The sequence below is a fragment of the Narcine bancroftii genome, chromosome 1 (genome assembly GCF_036971445.1).
Source record: "Narcine bancroftii isolate sNarBan1 chromosome 1, sNarBan1.hap1, whole genome shotgun sequence".
NCBI classification, from domain to species: domain Eukaryota; kingdom Metazoa; phylum Chordata; class Chondrichthyes; order Torpediniformes; family Narcinidae; genus Narcine; species Narcine bancroftii.
The window spans coordinates 450,152,953-450,166,931 of record NC_091469.1 but is presented as its reverse complement, the minus strand read 5'-3'; the positions used below and the strand labels follow the sequence as shown (position 1 = coordinate 450,166,931).

Genomic DNA, 13,979 nt, shown 5'->3' with positions numbered 1-13,979 from the left:
AAAGGGCATTAAACTGGGACACACATTGTTGCTGAGCAACCGTCAGCACTAATTTATGTAATGATATTTTTGGGCAGCTGTCTAACAGTTGATCTTATACTGGGAGGGAATATCTGAAGATCCAACATGTTGATGCCAGCCATTCATTGCAGACCAAGAGCATTGCTGCTTGACGACATACTGCCCCTTGGGTTTTGCTACTTTGGTCAGATGGGCTGGTTCTTAACCATGCACTAAGAATGAGGCCCATCTTAAATCAAGCACAAATGATTGTTGGGTTAAGAATGTAATCTAGTCCTCTGAAGCAGACCTGTTCATACCCCGAGTCTCAATATCTTCCGCTCTAAGTGTGGGCGTTGACTGACAGCACAGCCAGGCTCTGAGATGAGACTAGTTCCCAGCCACAAGCCTGGGATTTAACCCTGCTCTAAACTCGTAGGATCCAACACAAGCCCAACACCTCACATCTAGTCCTGGCATAAACTAGAAACATACCATTGCTTCAGAACTGGGATATGACCCTGGTCTAAAATCCATCTACAGGAGAGAATTAAATTCATTTTACCTTTGCCCCTTTCCCGAAAGCACCATCCCATAGGAGCATATTAATCCACTGTATTCTTGAATCAGTTCAAATCTAGGTCAAAACCATCCCATTCTTCCCAACTTCTTGCCTTCCTAACAAAGTATGATTGAATTGAATAGATCAATGGTCTCAGCCTTTCTTTCTTTCTACTGTGGTTAGTAAGGGATTACCTAAAGTGGCATGTAAGTTGGGAAAAAAAGATTGAGAACTACCATCCTATGCCACAGGGCCTCTGTGGTTAATAAAGGATTACTTAATGCTTGGCCTGGAAGTCAGCCTGAAGAAAACTGAGGTCCTCCATCAGCCAGCTCCCCACCATGACTACCAGCCCCCCCACATCTCCATCAGGCACACAAAACTCAAAACGGTCAACCAGTTTACCTATCTCGGCTGCACCATTTCATCGGATGCAAGGATCGACAACGAGATAGACAACAGACTCGCCAAGGCAAATAGCGCCTTTGGAAGACTACACAAAAGAGTCTGGAAAAACAACCAACTGAAAAACCTCACAAAGATTAGCGTATACAGAGCCGTTGTTATACCCACACTCCTGTTCGGCTCCGAATCATGGGTCCTCTACCGGCATCACCTATGGCTCCTAGAACGCTTCCACCAGCGTTGTCTCCACTCCATCCTCAACATTCATTGGAGCGACTTTATCCCTAACATCGAAGTACTCGAGATGGCAGAGGCCGACAGCATCAAATCCACACTGCTGAAGATCCAACTGCGCTGGGTAGGTCACGTCTCCAGAATGGAGGACCATCGCCTTCCCAAGATCGTGCTATATGGCGAGCTCTCCACTGGCCACCATGACAGAGGTGCACCAAAGAAGAGGTACAAAGACTGCCTAAAGAAATCTCTTGGTGCCTGCCACATTGACCACCGCCAGTGGGCTGATATCGCCTCAAACCGTGCATCTTGGCGCCTCACAGTTTGGCGGGCAGCAACTTCCTTTGAAGAAGACCGCAGAGCCCACCTCACTGACAAAAGACAAAGGAGGAAAACCCCAACACCCAACCCCAACCAACCAATTTTCCCTTGCAACCGCTGCAACCGTGCCTGCCTGTCCCGCATCGGACTTGTCAGCCACAAACGAGCCTGCAGCTGACATGGACATTACCCCTCCATAAATCTTCATCCGTGAAGCCAAGCCAAAGAGAAGAGAAGAAGACTTAAGGTGGTCTGCTGACAGATCCCGTTGGCAGTTTTGAAGACAGGCACTGCTAAAAACTGATGGAAAACTGTGAACGTTGTCACAAAGCAGCAACCACAGTTATTACAAAAACGGACTTCCCGTGCCTCCATTGTGCTAGACTCTGCGCAACCAGTCTAGGACTGCAAAGTCACATTCGTGTCCACAGATGAACTGCACAACAACGTATCTTCTTCGAACTGAACGACGATCAACATAATATATACTTAAGGTGGTATGTGAGTGGAAAGAAAAAGAATGAGACCACTGCACTAGGATAACTGTAAATATTTATTATCCATCTATTTTTGTATTTATTGTCTCTAATTCAATTTGGTAGACTATAATTTTTTTAATTATTTTTGTAAAATACCTGTTCAGCTGCAACAAGTAAGAATTTCAGTGCATTTGTATGTTGTGCATTGTATATGGCAATAAACTCATTATCATTATCCATTATCTCTATATCTCTGCTATAATATGGAAACCAGAACTACTCCAAGTGTGGCTGAACCACAATTTGATACAACTTTCCTACTCTACAACTCTATCTCACTGAAAAATAAACTAGAGTGTTTGGTGCACTTTTTTATGTGCTTGTTAACTACTGTCCATAATACAAGTTTGTAATTCCAAATTACAGGAAGGCTGCATGGAAAAGTCCAATTATTTTTAACCATCCGGTCAGTTTTTGCCTGGAGGGCAAGCTGCAGGCTGGATCTTTGTCTGGAATCAGTACATCCTTCAGAAATGCTGTTAACCTCAAGATGTTGCTTAGTAATTTCACTAAGCTGGCAAAATGTCATAGTGAAATCTGCTTTTGTGTCCTCCATCATCTACAAAAGTGGAAGAGTTCATTTGGATGTTCCCATCACAATTCTGATATGCATCTGTTCTACAAGTATAAAGGGTTTCATTTCAAGGATTTACTAAAGGAACTAAAAAATATTTTAAAAACTGAAGTTTTTTTTTTCATTTTAAAGAACAACAAATGGCAATTACAAGTTAAAAAAAAAACAATATTAGCAAAGATGGCATGATATAGTTAGCAAAACACTTTGCACAACACCCTTATCACAGTGCAAACAACCCTGGTACGAAACTGACACTGTAAGGGATTTGTACGCTCTTTCTGTGTCCAGTGCTCTAGCTTCCTCCACTGTTGCAAAATGAGCAGGATTACTAGGTTAATTGGATGTGTTTAGACAGTGTGGGCTCATAGGTCAGAAGGGTCTGTAACCATGCTGAAGTCCTAAATTAAATTAAAAGTTAAAATTATGTTATCAGGAGAGATTTCTTTGTGTGTGTTTGTTTTCCCTGGAGCGAAGGAACTTCAGGGTTGACAGGATAAATATAAGACGCATAGATGGGATAGATAGCCAGTACCTGATTTCCATCAGGTGGGTTTAAAACTTCAAGACAGATTTAAGGAGAAAGAAAAGAGTTTAAAGGGGATCTGAGAGATTTTTTTTGCAAAAAGTAGTTTTTTGAGAATGAGCTGCTAGAGGAGGCAATGGAGGCAGGAGCAGTAACAACATTTAACAGGCATTGGGACAGGTAGTTACCATACATGAGAAAACCAGGTAAGTGGGATTACTGTAGAGAGGCATGATGGTTGGCATAGATGTTGAGCTGAACAACTCTATAACTCGATGAGTAGGTTTACATAGGTCAGCAAAATATCATGGGTTGAACATGTAATGTTCTATATTCTAGCTCTATGACTGAATGAGGCCAAGGTGGAAACTTAAAATTTGTTTCACAGGAATGGAGTTAAAGGTGCACTAAATAAATTTTGTGGATGGAATGAGCTCGGAGATGGTCCAAGGGGGAGAAAGGAATGAAAGTAAAGATGCAGATTCACAACTTGGCAAGTAAGGTACAAGTGAAAGTTTGAAATAGTCAGACAAGTGAGAGGAAAACCAAACAAACAATCACAATGACGTAATATACTTACTTTCAACAAGAACGCAATCAAGTACTCATCATTATTATCAAATCCAGATAAGCCCAATTTAGCTTTAAATAATTCCACAAACCTAAAAATTATTTAGAAGATAAATAGATATCATGTTAATACTAAGTACATCTATACACCAGTCAGTAATTTGGGGAATTTTCTACAATTTGGTAAATCATAAAATGGCCTATAATTTTTTAAATATAGATTCCGTTCTATTTCACAACTGGAAAAGTAATATTGCTTGAGAAGATGACAGATTAATATCTTTGCAAATACACTTCTTTCCATAAGATGGAAATCCTGAAATCTGTTGGACTGTTTAAAAAATTGAACAATTAAGCTGGGTTTTTTTTGTTAGGATATTTCAGGGAAAATTTATAGCTGTTAGTATTATTTGAAGTGACTGTCCTTTGTGTCCTATTTTTCTCTTATAAAGTACTTCACCATTACTTTATGCAATTGTACAATGGAAGTGGGTTATTGCCAATTTTCATAAGTTTTCTCGTTGTTATGTCAAATTTCTATATGGTATTTCTAAGGTCCTATTAGATAACGATTGATCCAAAGGTAATTGCATAACCCACTATTTTGCTGTGCTGTGGAGTAAAAGCTAAAATTTATTTTTAAAATGTTTGGTTCATCACAGCCCAAACACTGATCCTTGTATTCCTCAGCTCAATAATTTTCAACATGAGTCAACATAAAGCATTTAAAAAGTTCCAGTTCAACAAGTAAAACTGGTTTTGTGATTGTTCGGTTCAAATTTGCAGGAAATTGTTTGATAGGGTCTCCTTTGTATTTATTAGCTGTTTCTGCATTATGCCAATTTGATTCAATGGCAATGGTTTCATTTCAAAGTCAGATAACTTTGATTTCCAGCTTGACTCTAATCCTTTATAAAATTTGGATAAGAGGAAAAACTTTTCAGAAAGTCTATTAAAACAGACATGTTCTACTAGGTAAAATAATCTGTAAATTCAGCTCTTTTTTGTAGTTGCACATTTTTGCTTTGTAGATTAATTGAAGATCAAATTAACAGGTTGTACAATACACAAAAGTGCAGCAGACCATGCAACATCTATAGAAAGTAAAGGGTAACCACATTTTGGGCCTGAGCTATTCATCAAGGTTTGAGCAAAAAGCAATAAAAATAAAAAGGTGAGGGAGGGGAAGAAAGGAGGGAGAAAGAGGCAAGGTGGAGTACAGGCTAACAGGTAAGAGCCCAGGGATTGCAGGGGCTCTGGAAGAAATATTCAAGATGTTCTTGGCCACAGGTTTGGTACCAGAAGATTGGAGGGTAGCTCATGTTTAAAAAAAGGCTCCAAAAGTAACCCTGAAAATTATAGGCCAGTGAACCTGACATCAGCAGTAGGTAAGTTATTGGAAGTTGTTCTAAGATATCGGATATGCAATTATTTGGATAGCCAGAAACTGATTAGGCATAGTCAAAATGGCTTTGTGCATGGAAGGTTGTTTTTAACCAATGTTATAGTTTCTCGAGGAGGTTACCAGGAAAGTAGACGAAGGAAAGGGTGTCTACATGGACTTTAGTAAGGCCTTTGTCAAGGTCCCACATGGGAGGAAGGTTCAGACACTAGATATTCATGGTAAAATAGTGAACTGGATTCAACAATGGCTAGACGGGAGAAGCAAGAAAATAGTGGTGGGTGATTACTTCTCAGACTGGAGGCCTGTGACTAGTAGTGTGCCTCAGGGATCAGTGCTGGGACCATTGTTGTTTGTCATCTATATCAATGATCTGGATGAAAATGTGCTAAATTGGATCAGCAAATCTGCTGATGACACTAAGATTGGAGGTGTTGTTGACAGAGAAGGTTTTCAAAGCTGAGAGAGGGACCTTGACCTACTGGACAAATGGGCTGCAAAATGACAGATAGAATTTAATGCAGACAAGTCTGAGGTGTTGCATTTTGGAAGGACAAACCAAGAAGTGACATACAAGGTAAATGATAGAATACTGAGGAGTGCAGTGGAACAGAAGGATCAGAGAATACAGATACATAATTCGCTGAAAGTGGTATCACAGATGGACAGGGTTGTAAAGAGAGTTTTTGGCATATTGGCCTTCATAAATCAAAGTATTGAGTATGTTATGGTAAAGTTGTATAAGACATTGGCGGGCCAAATTTGGAGTATTGTGTGTAGTTTTGGTCACCCAACTACAGGAAAGATATCAATAACATTGAGAGAGTGCAGAGAAGATTTATTAGAATGTTGCCTGGACTTCAGGAACTGAGTTACAGGGAAAGGTTTAACAGGTTAGGACTGGAGCGTAGATGAATGAGGGGAGATTTGATAGAGGTATTTAAAATTATGAGGGGGATAGACAGAGTAAATGTAGATAGGCTTTTTACACTGAGGGTAGGTGAGATACAAACCAAAGGATATGGGTTAAGAGTGAAACGGGAAAAGTTTAGGATGAACGTGAGGGGAACTTCTTCACACAGAGAGTGGTGGGAGTATGGAATGAGCTACCAGCTGAGGTGGTGAATGTGGGCTCAATTTTAACATTTAAGAAGAATTTGGAAAGGTACATGGGTGCAGAGGTATGGAAGGCTATGGAATAGGTACAGGTCAGTGGGACTAGGCAGAAAAAATGGTTTGGCACAGACGAGAAGAGTTAAAGAGGCCTGTTTCTATGGTTTGAACTCTCATTAGTCCTCTGATAAATTTAATGAAAATAAAACTTAATTTGTCTGATAAAGATCAGGATATCCTTTCAATATTTGTTTTGCTCTAGAAATCAAGCAGAAATTAAGAAAACTTTCAAAACTTTTGCAAATAGACTGTTCATTTGTGTTTTTTAAAATTTTATTGGCATGTGAGAGCTAAAATAAGCATGAGTAAGCCCTTAGTGCAACTCTGTTAATGGTTGGCCTTTACCCTCAGCCTCATTTCTTTACTAACTCCATATCCCTTGATTCCCTCAATATATAACAACCTATTTGTTTTGGCTTGAACATATTTAGTGACTGAGGCTCAACAGCCTTCTTCCAAATTCCAAAAAATTATTGGTCTTTTCTAGCATCTATCTGAATGACCAATGCCTGTTTTGTTCTGACTCTACTGGTTCCAGATATCCCAGCCAGAGGACCATCATCTCTGCTTCCACCCAGTTAAGACCTTAAGAATTTGCCCTGTATCAATATGTTAATAATCAATATGAGCATTTTCCCTACCATTGATATTTATATATCCTTGTTTGCTTTTTTCCTCTGTTTAAAAAAAATACTAATTGCACCTATTTGTATTGTTATTTAACCAGATGAGGATAAATTCTGTATAAGAATATTGGAATATTGGCCATTCTACTAAAATTAAATCAAATTAAGCCACTAGGAATCCTTAAACCTAATTAACTGGCTTAAGCACAAGGACACAAGTGGAAATAAGTGAGAGATTATTGATCAGTGGTAATAGGGATCACAGTCCAGCAGAAGGGAAGAGTTTGCTAGTGGGATGTCAGAGAAGAAATCATAAGTAGTGGTAAATAAAGTTGAACAAGAAAATCGGCAGATGCTGAGATCAAGTACAACACACAAAAGTGCTGGAGAAACTCAGCAAGTCATGCAGCATCCATAGAAAGTAAAAAGGAGTCAATGTTTTGGGCCTGAACCCTTCAGGAGTGCTGAATACCAGACAGACACATTAATAAAAAGATTAGTGGATGTGTAGTGGGACAAGGAAGGGGAATACAGATGGGAGGGTACCAATTACCTCTCATTTGTCATAATTCTTAAAACCTACCTCTGTTTGTCACCTATCCTATCTCTTTGTGAGACTTTACATCAGATTTGATCTGATAATGTTCTTACTGTGGTGGCCCACCACAGCGTCGATCAAGCCGGCGCTCCGTGTGTCGAGCACAACCAAAGGTCAGCAGCCCATGCAGCGGCACTGGCCCCAACAAGCAAACTGGCGGGTGAATGGCAAGGGCAGCTTAAGGGCCAGTGACCCCAAAATGGCACTGGCCTTGCTATGCAGCCAACAGACAGGGACAGAGAGTGGGGAAGAAGGGCAGTGTTATACAGAAAAATACTCACGCACAGTAAACCCATTTTTGTTATGCATGTTGTGACATCAGCCAAGGGGAGCCACGGTGGGAACAGTGCAGGCATAAAAGTCAGGCCTGAACCCTAATAAAACTTAACCTGACTACACTACATGTGTGTGTCTTCTTTCATGTTGCACGTGACTACAATTGGTGACTCCAATGGTTTAGACGGCATCTAAATCCAGCGATGAGTGAACAGACAGCAGTCAACACAGTCGCTCTCAAGCTGCCGACCTTCTGGACGAATCAACGACGCATGAGGCACAGTTCCAAATCCGGCAGATCACACTAGAATGTGGTGTACTACCATGTGGTGAGTGCCCTGGACCAGGACACAGCAGGTCGGGTGGCCAATTTCATCCAGGATCGGAAGGCACATACACCTCCTTCAAGGATTTGATGATCGAGACCATCAGGCTCTCACAGCGTGATAGACAGGCACGTCTGCTCCATCTAGATGGGCTAGGGGACAGGCCCCCGTCAGCCCTCATGAACGAGATGCTGGCCCTCCTGGAAAAACACAAGCCCTGCATCATGTTTGACCAGGCATTCCTGGAGCAACTGCCTGAGGACATCCAACTGCTCCTGGCTGGCACGGTTTTCAGCGACCCCACGAAAGTTGCAGCAGAGCAGACATTCTGTAGAATAAGAAGAGAGATTGCTCAGCGTCCGTGGGGTTCATCACTAAACCCCGCAGCCAGACCTGTGCAAAGCCACCGAGAGAACAGCAGCATCCCAGAGGGGGTGATCCAGGTGTTTCTACCACCAGAAGTGGAGCACCGGAGCCCACCAGTGCAGACTGCCATGCACATTTCAGGGAAACACCAGAGGCCAGCTGTCACTAATGGCCACGATAGCTGGCCACCAAGACAGCCTCCTGTACATTTGGGACCGACAGTCTGGTTGACGCTTCCTTGTAGATACAGTAGACGAGGTCAGCTCCTGCTCCCGTCAGGACAGGACACCAGGAACAGGCAGTTGGGCCCCATGCTGAGTTGCTCGCAAAGTTCAACTGCAGTTGGAAGGCAGCCTCTTCTCGTGGGTGTTCTCACTAGTTGCAGTGGAACAGCTGCTTCTCGGGGCAGACTTCCTGCGTTCCCACAGCCTGCTAGTAGACCTCAAGGGAAGGAGATTGGTCCATGCCAAAACTTTTCAAACCTTCCCCCTCAAAGACACCAGGCTCCCAGCACTCCACCTGGACTCTGTACAGTGATCAGACAAAGAGTACGCCAGGGTCCTGGCCAAGCTCCCTGTAGTGCTCATCACTCCCCCCCTCCCACAATTCACCACGGTGATGCCCTGACATGGAGTACAGCACCACATCCTGACCCAGGGCCCACCACTCCACGCAAAGGCAAGACGCCTTCCTCTGAAGAAGCTCCAGCTAGCAAAGGAGGAATTCAGGAAGCTGGGCTTGGCATCGTATGGCAGTCGGACAGCCCATGGGCTTCTCCCCTGCACATGGTACCTAAAGCAACTGAGGGCTGGAGACCATGCGGTGACTACTGCCAGTTCAATGAGGCCACAACACTGGATCGGTACCCCATGCCGCACATCCAGGATTTCGCAGCTCACCTGCACCAGGCAAGATTTTCTCCAAGGTGGATATCATGCAGGGATATCATCAGATCCCGGTTCACCCCAATGATATCCCCAAGACTGCCATCATCACTCCGTTTGGCCCCTTCGAATTCCTCCAAATGCCGTTCGGGCTAAAGAATACCGCACAGACCTTCCAGCAACTCATGGACGCAGTGGGCTGAGACATGGACGACATCCTGGTGGCGGGCAGGAACATATGGCGCAGCTCTGCAACCTCTACCCCTGACTAAGTGAGTTTGGCCTGACGATCAACCCAGCCAAATGCCAGTTCGGATTGGAGGTCATTGACTTTCTGGGCCACAGGATAACCAGGGAAGGAGCCACACCGCTACCCAGTAAAGTGGAGGCCATCCAGAAGTTCCCCAGACCCCAGTTCAGTACTTGGAGCCCGCAGAACAAAGGTTCAGCCCCATCCATGTGGTCATAGTGGTACCCTTGCCAGTATCCCAGGGTTTCTGCTATCTGATCACGATGGTTGACTGCTTCATTTGGCGGCCAGAAGCAGACCCGCTGGCAGACACGACCACAACCTTGTGCACCAAGGCCCTTGGTTACCATCCTGGTTACCATCCCACATCACATCCAACAGAAGGGGCCAGTTCACCTCCAGTCTATGGTCTGACCTTGCCAGCCTGAGGGGTGCCCAGCTGCATCAAAATCAGCCTACCACCCACAGTCCAATGGGTTAGTGGAGTGCTTCCACAGCTACCTCAAAGCCACACTCGTGACCAGACTCCAGGGACCCAACTGGGTAGATGAACTACCATGGGTGCTGTTGGGCATCCACACGGAACCCAAGGAGGACCTCAACACCTCTTCGGCCAAACTGGTCTATGGAGCTCCACTGATGGTCCTGGAAGAATTCATACCATCCCCAGATGTACAGCAGGATGACTCTGCAGTGTTCCTCAGAAGGCTAAGGGAAAGAGTCGGCAAACCTGGCCCCAATTCCACCTTCCAGGCATGGACACGCGAGGACCAACATACCCAAAGACCGCCAGGACTGTATGTTTTCATTTGCAGAGGTCTATATCATCCATTGCTTCAGAGGCCAATCGAGGGTCTGTTCCAGGTCATCCACAACAATGGGGCCACGTTCGAGCTGGAGGTTGGAGGCAAGGCAGAGGTCTTTACCACAGACAGGCCTGACCCGGTGCGCCAGTCGAGACACCAGGACCATGCCAAAGAGGCAGATCATCAAAGGCTGTAGAGACTTTGCCTCCGGGCACCATGGACAATAATAAGGACAACACCACCGGTTCTAGGGAAGGGGGGTGTCATGTGGTGGCCTGCCACCACAGTGATCAAGTCAGCGCTCCGGGCGGCAACCACAACGAAAGGCCAGCAGCCCGCGCAGTGGCACTGGCTCCAACAAGGGAAGCTTAAAGGCCAGTGACCCCAAAATGGCGCTGGCCTTTCTGCGCAGGCAACAGGTAGGGACAGCACAAGGGGAAGAAGGGCATTGTTTTGCAGAAAAGTACCCACGTGTGGGAAACCCTCTTTTGTTATGCATGTTGTGATATCAGCCAAGGGGGGCCACGGTGGGAACAGCGCAAGTATAAAAGTCGGAATTAAGCCCTAATAAAACTCAGAGCTTAACCTGACTACACTACAGGTGTGTCTTCTTTCAAGTAGCATGTGGCTACATTACGAAGTTTTCAATACGATATGTTAAAGGTGCTATCTCATGCAAACCGTACTTTTTGTGTTGTTGATTATAGTACAAGAAAACATTTCCAAAAATACTGTTGTCATTAATCCATGACTAATAATCTATTTCAGTCACATTTTTGTTTCCCAATATTTGTTTTCAAAAAAGCAGATTGTTCTTAATTATAAACTAATTGCAGTAGAGGAGGCACCTTGGGTAAACACATCTTGGTGCCTAATTTTCAAACAGCAAAAACTACTAACATTAATTTTTATAATGTCTGAGAACACAAATCAAGCTTTGCACTGGATACACTTATCAGTCAGCTGGCACAGAACAACAATTACAGTAAGCTCTACTCACAACAACTGCTGATTGGGGTCCAATAAAGGCTTCAAAGCATTCTGCAATTTATCAAGATTATATAGTCCAGTATTGGCTTGGTTTCCTATCCTGTACCGACCTTCATCATCAGATGTATTTGGCACAAAATCTGGTCAAGGAAATGTTAAAATTTGTTTATATTTACTGTGGTTACATTAAGGGTGGTTACCTTAAATTAGAAAAATCAATATTCTTGGTGTTAGGGTTAAGATAGTCCAAGGGGAATATGATATGTTGTTCCTCAAGTTTATATTTGGTCTCATCTTGACAATGGATTAAGGCAATGACCGACATGTCTATGTGGAAATAAATAGTTGGGAGATTGGAATGAAAGCTCAAGACTAGACCTACAAAAAGAACACAGGAGTTCGGAAAAGCAACCATCCAATGTGCCTCTGGTCTCAATGGAGAGGAAGCCACTTAATTCAGTAGATTAGGTTGGATGACATGAATGAATAGTTTGGCCTTACCAAGAAGGCCTGTTTGTGGTCCCAGAAAGATATAGGGACAAGAGCAGGAAGTGGAAAAACCAGAGGGGGGGGGGGGTGGAGGAAGAATGGACTGAGGGGGGGGGAGGGTTCTCAGATTAATCACTGTGAAAAGGGGTGGAGAGGAAAGATGTAGCTGGTAATAGACAATAGAAAAAACACCACAGAAGATTACAGTACAGAAATAGGACCATTGGCCATTCTAGTTTGTGCCAAACTATTTTTCTTTCTAGCCCCACTAACCTGCATCCAGTCCATAGCCTTCCATACCCCTCCCATCTATGTACCGTCCAAATTTTTCTTAAATGTAAAAATTGAGCCCATAGTCACCACTTCAGCTGGCAGCTCATTCCACTCCCACCACTCTCTCTGTGAAGAAGTTCACCCTCATATTCCCCCAAAACTTTTTCACTTTCACCCTCAACCCATGTCCTTTGGTTTGTATTTCACCTACCCTCAGTGGAAAAAAAAACTACCCACATTTACTTGGTCTATACCACTTAATTTTAAATACCTCTATCAAATCTCCCCTCATTTTTTTATGCTCCAAGGAATAAAGTCCTAACCTGTTTAACCTTTCCCTGTAACTCAGTTCCTGAAGTCCGGGCAACATCCTAGTAAATCTCTGCACTCTTTCTATCTTATTGATATCTTTCCTGAAGATAGGTGATCAATACTCCAAATTTGGCAACACCAATTTTTTATCATAACATCCAAATTCCTATACTCAATACTTTTATGAAAGCCAATATGCCAAAAGCTCTCTTTTCAACCCTATCCAACTGTGATGCCACTTTCAGGGAATTATGTATGTTTTTCCAGAATTCTCTGTTCTACCACACTCCTCAGTGCCCTAACATTTCTTGGCTTGTCCTTCCAAAATGCAACACCTCACACTTGTCTGCATTAAATTCCATCTTGTCATTTTGCAGCCTTTTTTTCCAGCTGGTTCAGATCCTTCTGCAAGCTTTGAAACCCGTCCTTGTTATCAACAACAACTCCAATCTTTGTTTCATCAGTAACCTTGCTCATCCAATTTACCACTTTATCATCTAGATCATTGATATAGATGACAAACAACAATGATCCCAGCACTGATCCCTGAGGCACAACACTGGACACAGGCCTCCAGTCTGAGAAGCAATCATCCACCAACACTCTCTGGGTTCTCCTGTGTAGCCAATGTCAAATCTGTTTTACAACCTCAGCATGAATACCAACCTTCTCAACCTTCCTGACTAACCTCCCATGTGGAACCTTGTCAAAGGCCTTGCTAAAAACCTTGTAGACAACATCCACAACCTTTCCTTCATAAACTTTCCTGGTTACCTCCTTGAAAAATTCTATGATAGGTTAAACATGACCTACCACACACAAAGCCATGTTGACTATCTCTAATCAGTTTCTGCCTATCCAAATAATTGTATATCCAATCTCTTAGAACACCTTCCAATAATTTACCTACTACTGACATCAGGCTCACAGGCCTATAATTTCCAGGGATACTTTTGGGGCCTTTTTCAAACAATAGAACACTGTGAGCTCCCCTCCAATCCTCTGGCACCACACCCATGGCTAAAGACATTTTAATTATTTCTGCCAGAGCCCCTGCAATTTCTACACTAGACTTCTTCAGGTTCCAAGGGAATATCTTGTCAGGATATGAAGATTTCTCCATCGTTATTTCTTTTAAGACATTAAGCACCTCCTCCTCTTTAATCTGTATCGGTTTCATGACCTAATTGCTCACTTTCTTAATTTCCTATCACTCTGTGCCAGTTACCTGAATAAATACTGATGCAAAAAAAAACTACTTAAGACCTCCCCCATCTCTTTTGGCTCCATACATAACCTACCACTCTGATCTTAAATGAACCAATTTTGCTCTTAATACTTGTTGAAACCCTTAGGGATTTTCTTTCACATTGTCTGCCAAAGAAATCTCATGACTTCTTGATTTCTTTCTTGCATTTTTTATACGCCAAGTACCTCATTTGGTCCATATTGCCTACACTTGCTATACACCTCTCTG

General features: G+C 43.1%; 1 protein-coding gene across 1 annotated transcript in view; it reads right to left on the bottom strand.

Moving 5' to 3' along the window:
- Positions 1-13,682, bottom strand: part of LOC138760796 (protein adenylyltransferase SelO-like) — a 31,647-nt gene extending 17,965 nt beyond the window's left edge. The window contains 5 exon segments of the mRNA XM_069931948.1: positions 2,528-2,620; positions 3,742-3,823; positions 6,460-6,504; positions 11,439-11,568; positions 13,409-13,682. Coding sequence (XP_069788049.1) covers positions 2,528-2,620; positions 3,742-3,823; positions 6,460-6,504; positions 11,439-11,568; positions 13,409-13,682 — 624 coding nt within the window.
- Positions 13,683-13,979: the final 297 nt, after the last annotated feature.